This window comes from Stenella coeruleoalba (assembly GCF_951394435.1).
Source record: "Stenella coeruleoalba genome assembly, chromosome: 3".
Taxonomy (NCBI): domain Eukaryota; kingdom Metazoa; phylum Chordata; class Mammalia; order Artiodactyla; family Delphinidae; genus Stenella; species Stenella coeruleoalba.
The window spans coordinates 122,486,912-122,511,199 of record NC_137148.1 but is presented as its reverse complement, the minus strand read 5'-3'; the positions used below and the strand labels follow the sequence as shown (position 1 = coordinate 122,511,199).

The window sequence follows — 24,288 nt, the reverse complement described above, 5'->3', positions numbered from 1 at the left end:
GCAGGGGACACGGGTTTGTGCCCCGGTCCAGGAAGATCCCACATGCCACGGAGCGGCTGGGCCCGTGAGCCATGGCCGCTGAGCCTGCGCATCTAGAGCCTGTGCTCCGCAACAGGAGAGGCCACAACAGTGAGAGGCCCGCGTACCGCAAAAAATAATAATAATAATAAAAAAATAAAAACATTATAGGTGGAGGGATTGGCATGTGTAATGGTAGCATTCATTAAACTAAGTATGGTTCATTAAAGGTAAGTTCAGCAAGGCTACAGCTTAGGGGGCAAGAGAGGAAACCAGAGGATAAGGTAATATGAAGGTAGGGAGTCAAGGAATGAACAGTTTCTTATATTATGCTAAGGAGCCTGAATTTGAAATGTAGGGAACTTCCAGAAGTAGGGAGGACCTTTACCTTCTTCAAGTAACAGGGAGAGTGACAAAATCATCAGATTTGCTTTTTACAAAGACTTCTGTGATTGCAATAAAGAGGATGAATTTGGGGGAAGCAGAGGCAGAGACAGAAAACAAGAAACAACTGTAATTGCCCAGAGAACAGAAAAAAGTCATTGAAAACAGATCAGCAGAAGCAAGGGAAGAAATCAGAAGAAGCAACAGGAGTGATGAGAAGAGCTTTCTTGAAAGAAAGAAAAGAAACAGGAGGAGAGACAGTGACGAAGAGAAGAAGAAAAAACAAATAGAACAGCAGAGTGGTCTGGGGGCATTCGGTGTAGGGACAAAAAACCCTACCTACCTCAACAACCCTGGATAATACAGGAGGATTTTCAAAAAAATCCCAGGGGTCAGTAAACCTCCAGTCCTACATTCCATACCATCTACATGTACAATAACGGATCATCACAATGATGACCCAAATCATCTAAAGATGAACTCATGTTCAGCACACTTTATTACTATGACATGCAAGTGTGTGATGATTTAAGATGACTTCATCAAGGATAATTTTTTAAAAAGCTTTGAGACTAAAAGACCATGAATTTTTATACAAAACATCAAACCTCTGAAAATTTTAAATAACTAGGGTTTTCCTATTCTAATGGTGTTAATACCAAGTACTCAATTTTAAAATACTTCATAGGTAACTTACTAAATTATATCTCTGAGTCAATTTAAAGAATATTAAAATGTCCACTAATAAGGTAATGTAATAGATTTCTAACATCCAGTACTTCAGAGAAAAAAGCAAAAGAGTAATACCATATCAGACAGAAGAGCCTTGAAATTCTGGATAGCTTCTTCTCGTTTGTGCTGTTCTCTCTCTCGATCTATTTCTTTTGTTTGTTCTGAACGAGCCTTCTGCACCTCTCTTTCTCTTTCTCGGAGGCTTGCCTCAATGCGGGCTTGCCTTTCAAGCTCCTTTTCTTTTTCTGAGTCTAAATTCTGTAAAAGTGAAATTACATTAACCTTCTTACTAACTCCATCAAAATATGCCTCCACAGAATAACTAGTTGGCCAAATACAAAATTTCAAACCTAGTTTTTAACCAATATACCTAAATACTCATTTCAAAGTCAACTACTAGAGAGTATTAGGAATACCAACAAGAAAAATTCTAAACCCAAAACAGTAGCAAATGGCTTTACACTGCAATTAAGAATTTTACTATTCCATGGTTACTATATGAGTAAACACAATGGTTACCTTGGCTATTTTTTCAATGTACTGTTTGAAAAGGTCTTCTCTCATTGATGAACTATCCACTGCTTTGTAACGTGGATCACTTTCTACTTTGTCTTTTACTTTGCTCCATCGAGACTGACTGTCCAAGTGATGATTAGATAATAGTTCAAAGAAATCTGATTTTATCTGTATTTCAAAACAGGTGTGAGGTGGGAGGAAAACAATATGCCGTAAGAAATTCCTCATATATAAATGTTTACAACTAGAATAAAAGTTCACTTACCTTAAAGATGAGAATAACTTTTTTAATGCAGTTAGAGCAGAATTTTAGTAAAAAAGAATATCAGAATTGCTCTTTTATGAGAAATATAAAAATCAATACACATATAGGCTCTCATTTAAAATCTACCAAATTCAAAATAAATCATATCCTTCAATGAAATTATTCAAATACAGAAATAACTTTTTTAGGTTGTTTATAACTTCTGATCTCAGAACTGTCATGTTTTTATGAAGAATATGAATTTGCCATAAGATTCAGGCTTATGAACTAATGGCAAAAATACTTTAACATCAAGATAGCAAGAATATTTTAAAGAGCAGATGAATAAAACTGTTTGTTAAAATTAATAGGGGAATTTAGAAACAGTTGAGCACAAAGAGCAAGTTTTATTCATTACAAATCTGAAACTATACTGTCAAATGTGTAAAAACAAACAAAAAATAAACTTTTATATTTTGGTTTTAAAAAAGAGCAATGTTTTTACCTTTATATATAAGAAAATTATAGAATTTCTATGGTCATAATTAGTCATTTCTTAAAAAAACACTATATTCAGATTTCCTGTGCTCTTTAGCCATTAAACATGTATGGCTTCACCAGAATGTGTCAATGAAATTAACGTTCTTAACAAATCAAGTACCAAGCTAGTAACATTATACTAAAGGTATTAAATAATATTAACCTTTTAGTGTCAACGTATACAATACTTAGAACGTCTCTTCCAAATTCTTAAAACTGGAAAAATTTGTTAGAATTGTTAAAAATTTTACTTTAATAAGAGAAAAATTTTACTTTAATAATATTTTTATAAGAATAAACAAGGCATTTGTCTTTATGCACTTTGAGGACCTCTTCTAAAATTCAGTCTCATTTAAATTATTATGTACTGCTACCAGGGAAGACATCCGAGGTAGCTAAAGTCATTTCAACAGAGGATTCTGACCAGGTCAAGAACCTCTCCTCCCCATAGGAAGTAAACATGCTGCCTTCCTACCTGACCAAGGGAGTGAGAAATCAGAAATGGAATCAGAATTTCTGTGTGGGCACAAAATAAATGAATCATTCCTTCTGCCTATTCCAACTCTCTCACTTCTCGCTGTAACCTCATTTCTCCTAATAGAGGATTAAAAGGGAGGTAGATGTCCTTTCTAGAAAACACTTGTAAGGTTATAAAAAACAGAGCTTCTGCATTAGAGAACTTTTTAAAATATGAGCTATTCAGCTGTGGATTTCTTCACTCACCTAACTTGGCTCTTGACTGTTAGGATTAATGAGAAATAACTCATAAGCCCAATATTTCTAGATGGCAATAAAGAAACTATACTTGAGGTAGCGATGTAACACAACTTTTCTGTTCATCTGTCTAACTTTGTATCTGACACAATGAACACCAAATTCCCAGATGCATGGGATAACTAGAAGGCAAAATTTACGTTAAATAAAACATGTAAGCTGCATCAAATAGGAATCTTTCTAAGCCATAAGAATTCACATTAACTTAAAAATATTTCAAACATTAGACATGAAGCCTATAAATATCATATAGTTTAAAAAATATATGGTGTATAAACAAAGTGAACTTTAAATAAAATTTAACTTCTTTCACTGTGGATATTACCATGACAGGCTACAAATGGCTTACTGAAGCTTTTTTTTTTTTTGAAGCTGCTTTTTATATGAGAAGAATTATTTAACAACTGCATAAATGTCAATTTCCATTAGCAACAATTCAAGGTCCTACTGTCCATATTTTCTTCTCTCCAAAAATGGAAGTACCTTACCAACTAAGCTGTTTAGTTAAAAAGGGAGAAATAGTTTCCTCAGCCAAATGTACTGAAACAAAAATTGCTCAGCAGCTAATTCAAAAGAGAGGGAAGAGAGAAAAATGCCAACTTCATAAGAGGATTAACTCCATTATATGCAACTTCAAATCTGTTGTTCCAAAAAATAAATCATTTGAAACACAATTTAATAAAAATTGGTTATAATAATAAACTATAATCAAATAAACAAAAACTAGAGGGTAGCTACTTTGGTAAACAAAATAATCCAGTAAAACAGCTTTGGGGGCATTTTTTATTAAACTACCAGTGAAAAGCTACATGAAAATGATGATTGCACCCTTTAGCTTGAAAATGCCTACTAAAGGGAAAAAAGGATTTCACCAGAAGTCAATGCCCTTCACAGGTTTTTGACTCAGCAAGTAATTACCTTTAAATTTTTACTATTCAGCTATTGATTCAACTCTCTCAATGTTACAAAGACCAGTTAGGAATCTTAAGAACAAAGAAACTCCAATATACCAGTTTATTATTCAATTACACACAGCTAAAATGCCATTTTTAAAAAACGTACTGCCGATATACTTCATAAGAATAAATACACAGTGAAAGTCATGAAATGATAAAACTTCACTAACCAGATACTTCTCAAAATGTAAGTATAAAAAGTACATTTAAACCTTTATAAAGATTTCTGCTTTCATAAGCTAGTTAGTAATTGATTTTGTATTCTTTAAACTGGCCGAGAAAGTTTTACTTCGGTAATTTCCTTTTTTTTCAATGTAATAGTACAAAGATAAACCTTTAATTTAGAGAATTCAAATTTTACAATCAAAAGAAAGTAAAGCTGAATATATTAAGTTCATTTAGATGTAATGTCTATTTAATTTCTTATTTTAATTAACACATCCTGGGCACAACTCTCATTACTTCATAAGGAAAAAGACTAAAAAAAATGTAATGTACCGGAACTGTGGGAGGCTAAAGTGACCACACAGAGAGATATCAATTCTTTCCTCACTAGAGAATCCCATAATACTTTGCATAGCAGTGATTGACAGCTGTCAAACCAAACTGATTGACAGGCCACACAGCACAAAACTGTAAAGTCTACCCACTTGTTATAAAACAGAATACATAAAATAATTACCAAAAAAAGTGTTCAGAAAAAGAACATTAGTTACAAATGCAAAGAGAAAAACATTCAGTTTGTTTAAAAGCAATCATACAGTATCAATCATTTATTTACTTGGTTTTCTTTAAAAAAAATAGGTTCTTACTAAAAGTCAAAAGTAGCAAACAATTCATTGACATGATTCTAATTCAACAGTCAAAATGTTTATGCAGAGCTCAACCTTGCACATTTCCTCTGAGAAGCATAATCATTTACCAAAGACAGTCAACAGTGAAATAATTCTCGAAAAATCTACCTTGAAGCATAATAAATCAGATAATCAGGAAATTTCAGTTATTTCTGACAAAAGTTATTTCACCTAATACTGTTGCTATTTTCAATGAAAGAGGCTTCCTCCCAATACGATTGGTGTTACTTCCATAACAACATTTCTTAATAGAATCTGTAATATTTTAACTTTCTAGAATAAGAGGCAATTTTAAATGTCAAGAATGATAAAGCTTCAGAGGTTCTTTTTCTCTATTCACAAAGCACACAGGGTCACTAAGGACAGTGGCTGCATGTTTTGATGGTTTACGCACCACTGGTGCCACCTCCCTACCAGTCTACCTCCTCAGTGGTGAGCTCCTCTCCACTCCTGACACCACTGTCAAATGACATTTGGAATTCATTAATCTTTAATAGCTGACCTTTAATTCTGATAAGCAATAATTCATATGTAAGCTATGTTTACTAAAAGATTAGAAAGTCACCAAAATGCTATCTTTTAGAGGGCAAAAAATATAAAGAAGCTTTTTGAAAAACTTAAATGTTACTACCTATAAAGAACCTTGAAATCTTAGCAGGTAGGCACCAGTGAATAGATAGGCCTAATAACCACTTCTGGGTTTATTGGGTATCCTAGTATTAATAAAATTTAAGAAAATCTATGCAGCTTAGTGACACTACTAAAATGTATGCATTACTGAAGTGAAGTGATAATATAAACAACTGTAAAAGTTAACTTAAAAAGCTAAACAATAAATGTGGGTCCTGTTATGTATGCCCATGAATGAGATTAGAAACGCAGCCCCAGTTCAGTTCCTTCCCATTCACACTCCCATCAATCACACCAATGGAACTAAAACCATCTTACCTTCTCACCTCTGGTCTTCGAATCTTCTTTCTCTTTTTTCCTTGCAGCTGCCACAAATTCATTAAACAAGGCTTCTCGATCTTTCATCTTTTCAATTGCTTTGAATCTTGAATCTTTAGCATGCTTGGCTGCAAATTCACTAAAAGTAGCTCTGTAACAAAATGGCAAGTGTGCTAACTTTGGTAGAGCTTTTTCTACTTGTAGAAAGGTATAGCAGACGATACCATCTTCCCAGTAAGAATATGTGCCAACAAGACAATGAGTCCCAAATCTGCCTACAGAAAGGAGTGAAAGGGCTAAAGAGTGAAAATGTGGTTAGAGATCTGTATACTATCAGCATAGTGTTAGGGGGACAGACATCTGAGAGCAAAGAATTTGTGTACTTCAAGAGACTTAAAGAGTCCATCTATTTCCACCCTAAGATGAGGCTGAATTCTTGCTTCTATCCATGGTGGAGTAACTCTTATTGAATTAGCTCTCCTTCCATAAGCAACTATAAATCCAGACAAAATATATGAGGCAACTGATTTCAAGCAGTGGACAACAGGTAGAGTAAGACTGAGGTAAGAAGCCCCGTGGCACTGTGCCTCAGGACAATTTTCCAAAATGCAAAGAGGTAGAGTCCAAGCAGAGTACAGTGGTCCCAATGAGCTAGAAGCAGCAGAGATCAGAGTTTCGGTGCTAAAATGGCAGAGGAATAAGCTATAGAAAGAGGGTACTACCCCAGAAGAATACCATTTCGAAATCTCTCATGAATAAGTAGATAGCCAAGGCCAAGCTATAAAACAGCAGAAAGACCACTCCCGGTACCAAACTGCTACATGCTTAAGAGCAAAAAAGAGATACCAGACACTGAATAGTGCTGGAAAAAGAACAATATTAAGACAACAAAGCCCACAAAAGATCCACAAAGGAGACAAAGTAGGAAGTTTGACAAAAACTCCTTCCATTTTCTGAGATCCACACTAACAAAGCAGAAACTCAAACCTAAAATTAAAGTGACTGGCCTGCTAAAATAAGAATACACACTCTTGAGAGAAAGATAACAGATTCAAGTCTCTACCTATTATCCACAATTTCCAATATTCAATTAAAAATCACTAAACATACAAAGAAACATGGGCTCCATATGAAAAATTATTTTTAAGCCAATAGAAATTATCCCAGGATGCCCAGATGTTGTTTTAGGTACAGACAAATCCTTTAAAACTATTATAATTGGGCTTCCCTGGTGGCGCAGTGGTTGAGAGTCCGCCTGCCGATGCAGGGGACGCAGGTTCGTGCCCCTGGTCCGGGAGGATCCCACATGCCGTGGAGCGGCTGGGCCTGTGAGCCATGGCCGCTGAGCCTGCGCGTCCGGAGCCTGTGATCCGCAACGGGAGAGGCCACAACAGTGAGAGGCCCGTGTACCGCAAAAAAAAAAAAAAAAAAAAAAACTATTATAATTATATTGGAAGAATTAAAAAATATGTTCAAAGACATGATCTTAATGGATGAACAATTAGGGAGTTCCAGCAGAGATATGGAAAATTAAGGTCTATGAGGGCTAATGAAACTAAGTATTAAAAAATTTCTTCATGAATAAAAGGCATTTATAATGCTTTCATATATTTGAATATATTTCACCTTACATAATAAGAATTCACTCTTATAATAAACACTCCCATATTTAGCACATTTTTAGAGGTGAAAAATAAAGCTTACTTTCCCCTATAAAACTACTTATCTCAATTCAAAAATAAAACACCTCCGCTTAGGTATTAACACAAAGATTAAATTACTACTTTAATTATCAAGAAAAAACTGGCTGGTTAACTTTAGAATTTGGAGTTTAAAACATCAGCTGAAGAATAGGCGTACTACTCACTGCTAACATTTGCTATTTTTTTTTTATAAATTTATTTATTTATTTTTGGCTGTGTTGGCTGCTGTGCGCGGGCTTTCTCTAGTTGTGGCAAGCAGGGGGGCTACTCTTCGTTGCGGTGCACGGGCTTCCCACTGCGGTGGCTCCCCCTGTTGCGGAGCCCAGGCTCTAGGCACACGGGCCTCAGTAGTTGCGGCACGTGGGCTCAGTAGTTGTGGCCCGCGGGCTCCAGAGCGTAGGCTCAGCAGTTGTGGCACACGGGCCCAGCCGCTCCGCAGCATGTGGAATCCTCCCGGACCAGGGCTCGAACCCATGTCCCCTGCACTAGCAGGTGGACTCTCAACCACAGCGCCACCGGGGAAGCCCTAACATTTGCTATTTTTAAGCTTTGCTAACCAAAGCCAGATTCTAACAATCTTTTTATATGCAACTGGTATTAACTCAAAATTTTTAACAAAAGGATACATTGCAAAACTGGGTATGTAACCACACATATACATACAATGGATATGTAACCATAATAAAATTATATGGTAAAATAAAAATGCATAACCCAGAAAAGGGATAATATGTAGTCCATTAAACCTATTTTCTTTTCATGATAAGTATACCTTGCTTTATAATTTTAAGACAAAAAAAGCAATTATTACTATGATTAAATAAACTTCTTAAAATGTAAAATCAATGTATAAAAGTGAGAATTCAATTATTTTATACATACTTATATTATTCAGAATAGGTTAAAAAATATGTAAAATATATCTTTTTTTTTTTACCAGAAGAGACTAAAATGAAGTTTTAGCATTAGATTCCCATACAGATGTTTTCATATGACTCATCTTTTAATTCCAAAAATGCTATTTTATAACAGACAAGGTAGAGAATCTTTTGCAGGAAAAAAGTGAGGTGGATAGTTGGTTGGTGGTAGGGGATGGGAAAGAGTATAGTGACTCGCAGTTGACCATAGGAGGTATACCTGAAATTTCCATTGGAAAAGAAAAAAGACATAGAAGAAACAGGCACTAAAGTTAGGTAATTCTCCCCAGCCATTCCTTCCCTTGGAATAAACTCCAGTGCTTTATATCTATGAACTGTACTGAAGAACAGTTAGTGGTCTTTTCCCAATTCAAAGTAGCTCTATGGACGGTATTTTCTCAACTTTAAGTTTTTCCTCTTTGTTTTCTACTACTTACTAAAATTGGTCCTAATCTCTATGCTAGTATTAAAATGCATCAACTTAGCAATACAGCACAATGTCCCAAGTGCTAAGACTTCCAGTTATGTGCCTGATGGTTTTACTTTCTGAAATAACCTGCATAGTAAAGATCACTTCAACAATTCTATCTGCCCCGTAAGAATATCAGTAGGGTACTGTGATACAGCAAGACTTAATTTGTCAAATCCACAAAAGAGAAATCTCATTGGAGTCTCAATTATTCCCAGACCCATAAAGGGTTTTTATAGATATATTTTGCTAAATCATTTGAAAATAACCTGTAGACATCATGAGACTCCATCTATAAACACTTCAGCATACATCTCCTGAGGCTAAATACTTTTTCTTCCATAACCACAATATCCAAGAAAATTACTAATCTCTAATATTATATAATACCAATTCATGTTCCAATTTCCTCAACTGCCTTCCAAAACGTCTTTTATAACCCAGTCGCAATTGCATTGACCCATGAACTTACCCTTTTGATTAAGAAAAAGCCCAAGACCCCCTGGAAAGTCTGAAACTCTGTTAACCTCTGAAGAATATTACATTCTTTATGGTCACAAATACTCAGCTTGCTTTTATGAAATCTGTATTAATAACACCATTAAGTTTTCCTTCATTTTTCAAATATACACTTCTGAAAAAGTGTACCAAATACACTTTTCCAAACAACAATACTCTTCCCTGTCTCCACTGACAAAAGTAACTGTTTAAACAAGATAAACTTTTATAAAAAGTGCCATTTAACCCAGAGACTCCATGATTCTACCCCATAGTTTTAGAGATTCTCCATGTTCTTGTATACTCAAAGCAACTTAATATCTCTACAAGAAAGTGATTCTCCCTGTCTTGACTATTCTGTGTAATACTGGAACCCAGCTGAAATCCCACATTCACTCAGGGAAGTTACCTAATTTGCATATATCTTACTTTCCTTATCTGTAAAATAGGTAGGATATGAGCACCTGAATCACACTGGTTGTTTTGAAGACTGAATGAGATAATATACATACACATATGCATGTACTTTAACTGCATATATGTGTAAGTTCATACATCTAAAATATCCAATAACTGATGCCATTATTATTATAATGCTAATAAGCACATAAGTTTAAAATGTCTCCTTTCTTTAGCCCTTTACATATATTCAATATATATTAACAATTAAATGAAAATGTCAGACAAGACAATAATCTAGACACTTTGAAATTTTTGAAATGAAAGGTCCTTCACCACTTCAATTCAATCAAAATAATGTTCCCACTCTGCAATTCATTATGTGTAAAACTTAAAGAAGACAGGGACAGATTTTTAATCATTTACCAGTTTCCAGAGAAGGAAACTTATTCTCAGAGGGAAGCTTTTAAAACAAAGGTACCCTTTCTTGAAAACCAATGCCTCACAGAGCACCAGGGATTCCCTCCAAAGAACGAAGATTCTTAGAAAGGCAGAAACCAATAATGAAACAAGAAGTTCTTCATGTCCAGAAGTCCAAAAGATGTGTGTGTGTGTCCGCATGTGTGTACACACACATATATATATTCAACTGATCTAGGAGAAAATATATACATACTTCGATATTTGATAGTAATAAACCATATACCTTGGATTAAATTTTGCTTCTTCCATCATTTTTTTGAAATCTTCCTTGGCTTGCATTATTTTGTTTTTCTTTTCCCTGCGTTCTTCCTCTGCCCTGGTCTTTACATACTGATCAAATACCTATTACAAAAATAAACCAATTTGACAAGTTAGTCTTTCATGTAGGTAATCTAAATACCAAAGTGTAGAATCTTTGCTTCTCTTTTTTTTTTTTTTTTTTGCGGTATGCGGGCCTCTCACCGCTGTGGCCCCTCCCGCTGCAGAGCACAGGCTCCGGACACGCAGGCTCAGTGGCCACACGGGCCACAGGCCCAGCCGCTCCACAGCATGTGGGATCCTCCGGGACCGGGGCACGAACCCGCGCCCCCTGCATCGGCAGGCAGATTCCCAACCACTGCGCCACCAGGGAAGCCCCTGCTTCTCTTTAAGACATAATTATTTTCACCCAGAATGTAATCTTGCTTTACACATATTCTATATATTTTTTCCCACTTAATAATGTATAGTCAAGATGATGAACTTTTGAAGTCACAAACCAGTAAGAACAGAGAAATGTGGAAAAAAGAAAACAGCAACTCTGGAAGCTGAAAAGCACATGGAGAGGTGATAAAGGATTTGGCAGACACAAGAAAGCTGGCCCTAAACCAGCAGTCAAGAAAACAAAGTAACCAATTTTGTAAATTAGAGAATCCTCAAACAGCTCCAGAATTGATAGCACCAGATACCCATGAAGTGAGGATAGGGTAATGCTACAATAAAGCTTTTTAAGAAGCAGTTTAACCACTAGATCCTCGTTGCCAACTTTATGTATCTGGGGCACTGCCACTCCTGAAACTCAGTAAGGCAACAGGTTATTCTCTAGAGTAAGGGTTACCAAATCGCAATCTGCTAGCCAAATCTGGCCTGTTGCCTCTTTCTTTACAGCACAAGAATAGTTTTGATATTTTTATATGGTTGGGGAAAGTAAGAGAAAACTTCATGATACACGAAAATTAAATGAAATTTAAATTTCAGTGTCCATAAAGCTTTATTTGAACACAGTCATGTTCATTCCTTTACATAAATCTGTGGGTCTTCTCACACTACAACAGTAGAGTTACACAATCATGACGGAGACCACGTGGCCCACAAAACCTAAAATATTTATTATCTAACCCTTTATGTTAAAAATTTGCTGACCCTTGTTCTAAAAGGCAAAACACTCTCTCTGGTCTGGAGGAACATAAATTAAGAATGAGGCGTACCAGATTGAGAAAACAGGGAATTAAGCAGTTACTTACCACATATCAAGACACAGTTCTTTCAGAACCAATGCAGCAAGAGCAAGGAGACTAAAAGTCCTTATCCAGGATCTAACCAGCCTAAAAATTACTTGCTCTGCAGGATCGCAACAAACTAGCCTAAATCACCTTACAGCGGGGTGGCTCAACCTCAGCACTTTTGACATTTTGGACCAGATCATGTTCAGCAGCATCGCTGGCCAAAAGATGCCAGCAGCACTCCCTCAGTTGTGACAAACAAAAATGTCCCCTAGGGCAAAAATGCCCTGGTTGAGAACCACTGTTCTACAGTAAAGTCAACAATCATGAGAGACCACCAGATGCTAAGAGTGCCCAAATAGCACCTTAGTGCCTTGTTCTTAATCATCAGCAGTTAGGGTCCACAAAAACATCTAAGGATATTCTCCAACATGAAAAAAGAGACCAAGACAGAAAAAACTTAGGGGAAAGAGAGACTATACAGGAAAATGAAAAATAAGAAAAAAATCCTAAACTATATCATAAAATTAAGACATTGCAACCATGAAACAAGAAAACTCAACAAAAAAAGAACTCCTAAAGCATGACAAAGAAAATAAAAAATCTAACTGAAGGGTTATTAGACAATAAAGTTGAGAAAATCATCCAGAAAGTTTTTTAAAAAGACAGAGATAGAAAACAAGAGAGAAAAGATACGAAACTCTGAGGACCAGCCCAGAGCACAAATGCTCTGGCCGAGAATGGAAAAATAAAGCAGCTGGAAGGAAATCAAAAAAGCAATGCAAGAAAATCTAAGAACTGAAAGATAAAAGTTTCTACATTGGAAGGGCCACCAAGTGCCTAGCACAAAGGACCCTTCCACCAGCCATACACAATCACCATGAAATTTCAGAACACTGAAGACTAACAGAAGATCCTACATGTTACAGAAAAAATAAGGTCCACATACAAGGGAACAAGTAATAAACAGAAGTTCCAAAAATAACAGTGAAAACTATATGCAGAGCAATGCCTTCAAAATCCTGAAGGAACAAGATTTCCAACTTCAAATTCCTTAGCAAGCCAAACAATTCCAAATAAGGGTACAATAAAAGTGTTTTCAAATATATAAGGCCTCAAAAATTTATTTCCCATGCACATTCTCTCAGGAAGCTACTACAGAGATAGAATGCATTAAAAGAGAGTAAACCAAGAAAGAAACGACATACAATGCAGGAGACAGGTAAACTTCCCCCTCCACAAAAAAAGAGAGATGAAGGAAATCCCCAGGATGATGATCAAGAGCTGTCATCCTCAAAAATGACAGCTGTACATCAGGTGTTGAGGGCAACCAGTCCAGACTGAAGAAAGTCAGAAGGCTCTGAAAGAAATGTCTTCTGGAAGATAAAACACTCTAATATTTTTCCAAACATATCTTAAAGAACTCTGTGGCTCCTTAAAAATGTGCATGCACGTCTCAGAAAAAGGTAAAACAGAAGAAGTTGTTTTTTTTTTTTTAATACTTAAGACCTTGGGTTCGATCCCTGATCAGGGAACTAGATCCCACACGCATGCCACAACTAAGGAGCCTCCCTGCCACAACAAAGACCCAGCGCAACCAAACAAACAAATAAATAAATAAATACTTAAACACTTCAGACCTCTTTCCAGGTAAGTTCATATATATCCACAAATCTTTAAAAGCTATATAGAAATATATACAATTATCTCAGCAGTCCCCTGCTAGGCATGTAGGTCATTTTCAAAACCTTCTAAATATAGCACTGTAGTAGCTCATGAAAGTATCTGCAGGCTAACAGAAGTGGGGAGGAGTGTTGTTTCCAACCCCTCTCCTATCTCAGTATATAGTTCTTACTTGTAAAAGTACTAAATTATATATAAAAGCCAAGTGAATTTATATTAAGTTTCCTTTCAGAAGCTGGAAAAAACTTCATATCCTCTCCTCTAGGATATCCCACACCAAGGTTAGGATTCACTCTCTGAGATGAACATCTCATAGAAAATTAGAAATTCTGGTATGCTTCCAAGTTTCTCCTAATTATTTGTGCCATGCCTCCCAATACAATCGGCTTTACGTTCCCTCATTCCTTACACTCCAGTTTTAAAAAAAGATTTCTACTCAAAAAGTATGAGAACCTTTGAGTTTTTATTTAAAACAGAATAATGCTTGATACTTTTTCTCTTTTTAACTGTAACTCTATTAAGGAGTTAATAATACCACCAGCTTATAAAATGCCTTCAAAATTAAAAAAGAATTTTAGTTCTCAATATGCACTTGTAATTTAACTCAGAAACTACAACACTCAGTGCCATGAAGAGTAAAAGTCATAAAAGTTTTAAAGTTAAGTCTTCAGGGATATTCGGGTTAAAGCACTGTTCCAGGCACCACATACAGAGCAATCAACAAAACAAAGTTCCTGCCCTCTGTGGTAGGAAAAGACAGATGGTTAAGATAATTTTAGATAGAATTCTGAGTGCTACAAAGAAAGTAAAGAAGGCAAAGAGACAGGTTAATCAGAAGGCACCTGGTCAAGTATCTGAATGTAATGATTTAGTCAGCTATGCAAGCACCTAGGGGAAGAACATTCCAGGAAAAGGGACTAATAAGTACCAGAATATGCCTGTATTGGCCAAGGCATATCAAGGCCAGCGTGGCTAGAATAAATGAACATAAAAAAGAGGCCTGAGAAGTATGCAGACATGAGTGTATGTAGAATCTTATAGGTCATGAAAAAGAGTTTCAATTTTATCCTAAATGAAATAGTATGCAATGCACATTTTTTAAGCAAGGGAACAGTGCCTTAATTTGTCAAACTTTAAAACTAGTCTGGCTGCTGTGTGGAAAAAGAACTTGACTACAGAGGAGAGCAAGAATGGAAGGAGGCAAGGAGATCAATTAGGGGCCACACAGATGACCATGGTACCTTGAATTAGGGTATAGCAAGGGAAATGGTAAATAAGAGGTAAATAAATGGTAAATAATTTAGAAAAGGTTGTGGAGGTAGATTTTGCTGATAAGACTTGAAATGCACAGTGGGGAAAAGTAAAGAATCAAGCTAATTTATAGGTTTTGATAGGGCCATCAACTGAGGTGAAAATGAGACCATCACAAATAGTTTAAAATAAAAAAGACTACAGTGCATGAAACACAGATGCAAGTACATATGGAAAGTCATGTCTTCCTATTATGAGTCTAAAATACATGTTTGGTACACTGTAAATTTCATCTCTTCATAAAATGTCTATGATTAGACCTACATGCATAATGGTACAAACTGTGCAGAGAATTATTACAACCATTAAACTATAAATATGGAAGATGGACACTACTTCTACCAAATGAAATTGTGTAGCTCAACAGCACTATAGCAAGTGGTTCGACATACTCACCATTTTACAGAAATGACTGTCAGGGTGGTCCAGGTAATTCAGGAATTATATAAGTTGGAAGTGTGCAACACTTTAGAGGAAGCAGCAATCACTATGAGATGGTATGTGTCACTGAATCATCGTGGAAATAAATGGCAGCTCAGTAACAAGTTAACTCTAGTTCTTATAATTCTTATTAGTTCAGTAGAGACCTTGAAGCGTCCATTATTACTCTAAGTTTACGATGAAAAGACATTTTAACAGTTGCCACTTAATAGATGTGGAATTTGTGTGGGTAGCATGTGTGAGATAAAAACACGCTGAGTCTTGTCTATCTACAATACAGACACATATATATGTATATGTATATTAGCACATAACAGTTGGGAAGGGTCAAGTGTTCAACAATGGGCCTATCAGCTGGAAATGATTGGAGGTAGGTTTTATTCCTTTTTACTCATCTGTATTTTGCTATTTTTCTACATTAAATTTGCATCATTTGACCAGTAAAAACTAAGTTAATAAATGCATGTGAAATGACCCTGAAACCTTGGTATAACATCAGTATGTATGAAGCATAAGGACAAAATGTGCATGAGGCAAAGCCATGTCCACAATGGCAAAAGAATCCAAGTATTTCTGAGGCAGAAATGTCCACACAAAGGATCACTATGTTCTAAGGTATGAAACTGTTCTTAAAGTACTATGTTAGAAAAATAAAGGATCGTACTTTATTCCTTACAATTTAAAAATTATACTGGGGACTTCCCTGGTGGCGCAGTGGTTAAGAATCCGCCTGCCAATGCAGGGGACACGGGTTTGAGCCCTGGTCCGGGAAGATCCCACATGCCATGGAGCACCGAGGCCCATGCGCCACAACTACTGAGCCTGTGCTCTAGAGCCCACGTGCCACAACTACTGAGCCTGCATGCCACAACCAGTGAAGCCTGCGTGCCTAGAGCCCGTGCTCCACAACAAGAGAAGCCACCACAATGAGAAGCCGGTGCACCGCAACAAAGACCCAAAACAGCCATAAATAAATAAATAAATTTATATTAATTAATTAATTTAAAAAATTGTGCTGGCAAGGGATATACATTACTTAAATACTGTTATTTTCCTTTTACCTGTTTTCTCTCTTTTGGATTAAGCAATAAGTACCGAGGATCAAAAACTATCTTGTGTAACTCCTTCTCCCATGTTGAAAAAGCAGACACCTTTAAAATAAAAAAATGTATTGCCTCATAATTAAGTTGGCTCTAAAAACAGAAAGGTCATATAATTTTGCTTGAAATCTACAGGACATCTGCTTAAAAAGGACACATAATAAAAGCCATACTGCCGTTTCCATCACTAATAAATGACAAGCAGTGGGAGGCTAGCAATAGCACACTTCCACACTAATTGGCTCTGAACATTTCTATATTATATAGAAATAACACACACTTAATTACTCATTAAAATAACCACTACTGTGTGACATTTTAAAAATCAGTACATCAGAAAAAGCCTTGAAGATTTGCATTTTGATTTCCCAAGCTTGCTCCAACCTTGTGAACAATGTTGGGATTTAAAGTTGAACAATTTTACTTACTCAAATGAATCTGTGAATATAATCAAAAGGTTGAAATCCCTTCTCAATTAAGCTTCATTAACAGTAATATCATAAAGTACCAGTTCTCCTTTAACCAAAAGCCATTCTGTAGATATTAAAAGAATCACATACACCTTACCTATTCCGTGTAGTCCGCCATTCTGTAATGTTAATATTCGTCTTATATTACTCACCAAAATTTAATGACCCAATAAATGTTAAATGTTATTTGTACTTAAAAGGACAGTAAAATGGCATCTAGTTAAACATGATATCATTAGCCAGGAAAAAGGCTGTTTGAAAGAGTACAGTGATTTGACAGGCTTCCCTTATCCGCCCCCCACAACATGAGCACTAACCTTAGATTTGACCTTTTAGCAAGACATATTTATATTACTTATACAAAACAGAAATATCTCCCCCAAAGATTGTTTTCTGACCCCTCTCTCTAGCAGCATGTCCTTGAACTGCTTCATTCGGGCCTCCAGAGGGACAATGGCCCTTTCTCGGGCAGCTTTAATTTCAGCTTCCATGGCAGCTTCTTTCTCTGAATCAATGTCTTTATTATCGTCTCTCCTATAAAAAAGAAAATATAGGCATCAACTGACAAAATATTAATAAGGAATCTTATTAAAATCTTAAAATCACCGGAATATCCAAGACTCACTACTGAGCAGCATATTTTTGGCAAAAAAGAATTATATTGAGGGTTTCAAATAAACTCTAAGGGATAAGCAACTTTCACTAAAATAATAATAATAAAGTTACAATGAGCTTCTAATGATGTTACAGTGGCTGCATTGTTAGGAATGAAAAATACCTTTAATGTGCTGTCTCTCCCTGACACTAGCTGATACACAAAATGAACTACCTTACTTAAAAACAAAAACAAAAAACTTATCTAATATTGCATTAAAACTCTATGTGTTAGAATCAAACAGCACAGAATATAGTTTTTAGTTCTTGAAATTATATAGGAAAAGCAATATTTTCCAAAATGTTTTACATTATAAATGCATACAATTTTTAATCTAATAAAAATTGGTATAAGTCTTAGTAATCTCAAATATTTATTTTGAAAATAAAATATCTGCAAACCTGGCCAAGTGGATATGTGAGATATATACCTTACCTACCTGACATTTTTTTTACTCACTTTCTGGGTGATAAGTTGAGATTTAAGTTGAAGGACAGGTCCCAGAGAGCAACATAGGCCCCGGAGTGGTTAGGTGGAATTAGAACTGTTCATCAATGACTAAACTACTTCTTGTTTCTCCAAAAATGCACCTCAGGGCTAAGGGCAACCCTGCTGCTGTACGGTACTCAAGTGAGATTGTAAACATGAAATTGAGTCAACTCTCAAACCTCTGCCCTATGAAGAAGGACCATTCATGTGAATAATCAAAAAAAGTAATTCAGTAACATTCAGGTGTGTTTAAGCAGATCTTCCTTCTTAAATTCGATCTGCTAAGTATAAAAATAAAATTGGTTCATATTTCCTGCATAAACTTAAAGAGAATTAGGAAAACAGAACATCAGGAAATTCAAAAGCATGCTATATAGGAAAATGAAGGTAGCCCAGGAGATGAATGGAACTAATAAGGCCAGCCCACAAATATAGTGAGAGGTAACTGGCAATTTAGGGAATGAATCAAAAATAGAAGATATAGTCCGTGACCTGCAGGAACTTAGCGAGATAGTCTGTGACCTAAGATATGCACAAAACAAACAGGTAAAAGCAATTTGCCAAACAATATACCCTCTTATAATAATTCACTTAAGAACTATTTAAATAAAGAGTTAAAAGACATCCAAGAAATACAACTAATGAAAACAAATAACCTTTATAGAATTATACTAAATGAAAATGTCACAATACAAACTATCACTATCTATCTCAATAAAAGAAATAAAGAAAAACTAAGCCAGGAAAAATAGGCTTTTAGCTTTGTACCTAAATAGAGAAGCTCGGGCAATCCACATAAAGGACTTCTTTGACATTCTCCTGATAAAAGCAGTTAAAAACCTTACAGAGTTGTCTATAAGAACAAACAATTAAAAACAACCTAAAAGTTTAACATTGTAGGAACATCCAAAATTATGGTACATAAACAGAATGAATACAGTCATTTATAATAATTAAGAAAACAAACATCTTATTCTACATTTTTTAAAAAAAGAACACAAATTCAGTTGATTACAACCAATAAAAATACTTATACATTTGGTCAAGAACTAAAAAAGTCAACTGTAAAAATTCAAACAGCTGTTGTTACTGTGGTCAATTATGAGTGACTCTTTAATATCTTACTTTCTTTAACATTGTTGCCAATAAAGAAAATTTTTTAAAAAAGAACCACCCTTGACAGGGGTTGTCTCACTGATTTCTTTGCCGTAATTTGGCTGCATTCAATCTGTCCTTTTCAGATAAGGACTATGATAAACCAGTCCATAGTAACATCTTCAAACTTTCCTTTTTGCTGCTAAATAATGGTCCCATGCCTCCCCGGCCCATACACAAACACCTTCTACCCCACCCTTTCACCCCCCATAGTTAGTAACATTCATTTTACCAAGCACTGGTCAAGCTAATACTTCCACTTATACCACTCTCTTTCTCTCAGAGCACTTTCTAATAAGCTTATGGGTTCCCTCCAAGTAATGACCACGGACACAAGGACTAGTGAAGTGACCAGTATATAAAAAGAGAGAGAAATCTGGGTCTACATTTATCAGATTTTTGGAATGGTGTCTGTTGGGGTCTACATTAAGGAGGTAACATTTTTATAAAATTCAGGCATAATGAATGTCTGAAAATAATTTATCAACTCCTAAAATGTCATTTGACTTCATAATACATATTTAAATAACCAAATCTTTTGCACATCTAGCAACAGAAGGGACACCATTTCTACATCCTGAAGCAAAGCTTTTTAATAACAGGCCTAAAGAGAGCAATCATGACTTCTGTCTCCTAACACACACATTACCTGTCCCAATCATGAACTGACTGCACCTAATCACAGCTTTTAAAAGGTAAAAATCTACCTAAATTACATAAACAGTAAGTATTACTTACTTCCGTTTTTTGGCTTTAACAGGTTCATCTTCATTCATTTCTTCCATTAATTCTTGTTCTTCTTTAACTATAAGAAAATTTAATTAAACTATCAGAATAAAAATAAGCAAGCAGGGGCTTCCCTGGTGGCGCAGTGGTTGAGAGTCCACCTGCCGATGCAGGGGATACGGGTTCGTGCCCTGGTCCGGGAGGATCCCATATGCCACGGAGCGGCTGGGCCCGTGAGCCATGGCCACTGAGTCTGCGTGTCCGGAGCCTGTGCTCCGCAACGGGAGAGGCCATAGCAGTGAGAGGCCCGCATGCCGCAAAAAATAAAATAAAATAAAATCAGTAAGCAAAAATTTAACCACTACTGGAACACTGGTGTTAGCAGCATTTTTTTAAAGCTGCAACTTATAGTTCACTCACTTGCGCTCATAGAGAACTGCCACTTTTGGATGGACAGCATTGTCGGGGTTGGGTGCCCTGGCAAAAAAAAAACATTTCAAATATTATGAATAGTATATGCACATGGTACACAATCTTTTCTTTTAAAAAATTACTGTTTATATATCTATCTCATAACACTTCTTTATAAAACATTAAACAAAGCATGATAATTCTAAACCTCCTCTATTCATCTTCCCTTTACATTAAATCTTTGATTCATTTTGAAATCTTTATTAACACATGTATTTATCAAATAAATGAATCAAATCCTTGTATCTTCTGCACCGGGTAGATGAAGTTTCACTAATTTGGAAATCACTAGTAAGCAGAAAATGTTAGTACCACGTATACATAATCTACGAAGATTTCTCAATTATTATTAAATGACATACCAGGATTTGTTTCAATTGAATTATTAAATGATTCATTTATCATGCTTCTATACTACACAAGGGGGTTCTTTAAAAACACAACCATATCAATACAATGGCAAATTACCAATAAAACACATGCAATAAAAATATGTACAAATATTTCTATTTATTATATATCATATATACTGAAATGCTATCTGAACATAAAGTAGGTTAAAAGATTATCTCTTAATAAGGTGCAGGAGTCTCCCTAGTCTCAGGAATAAGGCTTACCTTCCCTATATTTCATCAAGTTTAAAAGACCTTTGCATTTTTATTTTACAAAACTTTAGTAAACTTTATTTTAAAAATACTCTGTACAGTTTGATTATTTCAAAATATATATTACTAATCACAAAAGGTGCTAAAAGGCTCACTGAGGAGCATTTTAATAAGCATGGAGCAAGCATGAGCAGTACCTACATATCTTGGACTGACAACCCTGAAAAGGACAAGAAGTTAAAAAAATATATATAATATTTTACAAAACATAATTTTACCCAAATTCTCTATTTTTTAAATTATTGAACTCAACCTAGAAGAGCAGTCTATTTTCCATTTCTCAAATATTCCTTTTCTTATATTCCTTGAAAACAGAGAGGATTTCTAAGTTGCCTCACATTTTCCATAAAAATATTAAAAGAATATTAAAATTAGAGGGTAACTCCTAATTTAAAACTTACTTAGTTTCTTCACTTCTTCCATTCCTTTTTTATGAGGGGGCTCCTGAATAATTTTGTCAACATCCGCCCTTCCAATCAGATCATCAGGTCGGTCCCACATAGAAAGACGGGTGGTAGGATTATAAAAGAAGACCCTCTCATCACCAGTCCAAACAACACACCTATGAATTGATTCAAACATTATTTTCTTATGTTATGGAACATTATTTTATAGTTAGGTCTTTTACTACCATCCAACCAAAAGGGGAGGTGGTGGTGGGGAAGGACACACTAATATTATTAGTTACTTATAGAGAGCAAAATATGATTTTTAGAACAGAACAGAGCTGACTGGCTATGGGTAAAATAGCAGCTCAACATACTTATGGAGAAAACCAGGAAAAGCAAAGCAATTTGTGATCAGAATTTAGAGTGCTCAGGAACTTAAGTCTGGCACACTCAATTTTAACCTATCACAAAAGATGAATTTACTAGCGAAAAATAATGCTATTAAGCAGTTCTGAAGCTGAAGAACAGACCATGGCACCCTACGTATTACATAATACTTCTTAATGTTTCTTACCAAACCAGATTACAAACTCAAATGCAATCATTTATGAAGGCTTTAATATCTGACTATATCAAATATTAAAAAAGAAAGAGAAGTCCCTATCGTGTATGGCACTGTAGCCCACTACAGCCCACTGTTCCTATTAATTACAACTAGAAACTCAGCAACAACATAGAAAAGACAAGTACATGAGAACTCTGTAAGGTTTTTTTAAAAAAATAAACAGACATATGGAGTCAAAATTTAGAGAAGCAAGGGTATAAATTTCCCCTCCTCTCTCAAACCTCTGCCCTGAGGTGGCCCCTAGTTGCACAGTGATAGTAGCACAGGCAGCTAAAACTCTAAGAGAAACCAGGTCTTTATGACCAGATAATCAAAAGTTAATCCACAGCTGCCATCAAGGTGACCTAGATGTTGAAATTATCAAACAAAGCTTCTATTGTTGAAATAATCAAAGACTTTACAGCAGCAGTTAGAAAAACAAAAACAAAGATAAGCAAAAACTTGAAATGAATGAAGACAGAAGTTCTCAGCAGAGAAACTGAAAAAAAAGAATGAGGAGTGTCTCAGAAACCTATGGGACTATATCAAAATGCCTAACAGACACGTCTTTCGGATCCCAGAAGAAGAGACTATTGGGGCAGAAAAAATTTGAAGACAAAATGGCTCCCAAAAATCTCCAAATTTGGTAAAAGACATAAATACTAAGGAAGCTCAGTGAACCCCAAACAGGATAAACTTCCAGAAAATCATTTTTAGACACACATAATCAAACAGGTGAAAATCAAATAGAAAAATCCTTGATAGCAGCTAAGAAAAATATGGCACAAAACAAACAGGGAAACAAGTCCAATGATCATGAATTAATTACCAGAAATCAGAGGCAAAAATACAGTAAAACAACATCCTTAAAGCCCTGGAAAAAGGAAATGCAAACCTAGAACTCCATATACAGCAAAAATATCCTTCAGGAACAAGGGAAAAGACATTCCCCAATGAAGGGAAACTAAGAGATTTCATCTCCATCAGAATTGCCCTATAAGAAAGTTTTTCTGAAAGGAAATGATTCTTCAAAAAAAAAAAAAACAACCCCTGGATCTTTAGTAATGAAGGGAAAACAACAGAAATGGTAAATATCAAAGATATTTTTTCCTCTTAAGTTCTTCAAAATATGTATGAAAAATTACTCAAAACGAACCTATATGGTAGCAAGGTTTCCATATTTTATGTGAAGTGGTACAATAATAACTCTAAGTAGGCTATAATGGTTAGGTATGTATACTGTAATCCCTAGAACAACAAAAGTTAATGCAAAGAGATATCACCAGAAAGCCAACAGATAAATTATTAAATGGAATGTTGGAAAATGCTCAAATAATTCAAATGCAAGTAGTAAAGGGGGAACAGAGGAACAAAAATAAAGAAGACAGAAAAAATAATAGATCTAAATCCAACCAAAAGTTACATTCATGTGGTTGTTCTTTCTGTTTATTTTTCTCAGCCTTCTCAAATGTTTCTTCTTGTTCTTGACTATGTACCAAGCAGAGCCTGTTCACCTTTTTACTATTTCTAATGTGGTTTTAATTTCTATTATTATATTCTGTTATTTCTGATTTCATATTTCTCTTTCATTTATTTCATGAATTGCATCAGAATTGACAGTGAATAAAAACACAAGACACTACTATAAGCTGTCTTAAGAGACAAACTTTAAACATAAAATCATAGAAAGGGTGAAAGTAAATGGATGGAAAAAGATGCACACAACATTAAGGCAGGCATGGCTATTTTAATAACAGATGAAGACAAAGGGTATTATGAGATAAATAGGGTCATTTCATAATGATAAAAAAAAGACAATCAGGAACACATAACAACTGTAAAATGTATATAAGCCTATTTACAGAGCTTAAAAATAGATGAAGAACGGACCAATTAGAGAGGAATACGCAATCCCACTATTGTAAAAGATTAATAGAACTCTCTCTCAACAACTGACAAACCAAACCCCAAAACTAAGAGTACTAAAGGCCATCTGCTGAACAATAAAAAAAAAAGACAGTGAATTTTAAAGTATCAAAACCAAAGAAAATGCATTCTTTGACCACAATTAAATCAGTAACAGTGAAATATCTAGAAAAACCCCAAATTAAGGAAATGAAATGACAGACTTCTAAATAATACATGAGTCAAAGACAAAATCAAAAAGTAAATTTCATAATAGTAAGAACTGAATGGTAACGAAAATACAACAT

General features: G+C 35.2%; 1 protein-coding gene across 10 annotated transcripts in view; it reads right to left on the bottom strand.

The window, feature by feature from the left end:
- TCERG1 (transcription elongation regulator 1) overlaps positions 1-24,288 on the bottom strand; it is a 98,915-nt gene that overhangs the window by 5,392 nt on the left and 69,235 nt on the right. For 8 of the 10 annotated variants that reach the window (XR_013827400.1, XM_079915331.1, XM_079915333.1 and 5 more), the window contains 9 exons: positions 21,484-21,644; positions 20,367-20,423; positions 19,959-20,025; positions 17,320-17,455; positions 16,413-16,502; positions 10,659-10,777; positions 5,967-6,117; positions 1,654-1,818; positions 1,210-1,392 (listed from right to left, as the gene is read on the bottom strand). Coding sequence is in view for 9 of the 10 variants with exons in the window: in XM_079915331.1 (XP_079771457.1) it covers positions 1,210-1,392; positions 1,654-1,818; positions 5,967-6,117; positions 10,659-10,777; positions 16,413-16,502; positions 17,320-17,455; positions 19,959-20,025; positions 20,367-20,423; positions 21,484-21,644 (1,129 nt within the window). In the remaining variant the exon portion in view is untranslated. Of the gene's footprint in view, positions 1-1,209; positions 1,393-1,653; positions 1,819-5,966; positions 6,118-10,658; positions 10,778-16,412; positions 16,503-17,319; positions 17,456-18,833; positions 18,885-19,958; positions 20,026-20,366; positions 20,424-21,483; positions 21,645-24,288 lie in introns of all 10 variants that reach the window. The other 2 variants (XM_079915339.1, XM_079915332.1) reach the window with 1 other exon arrangement.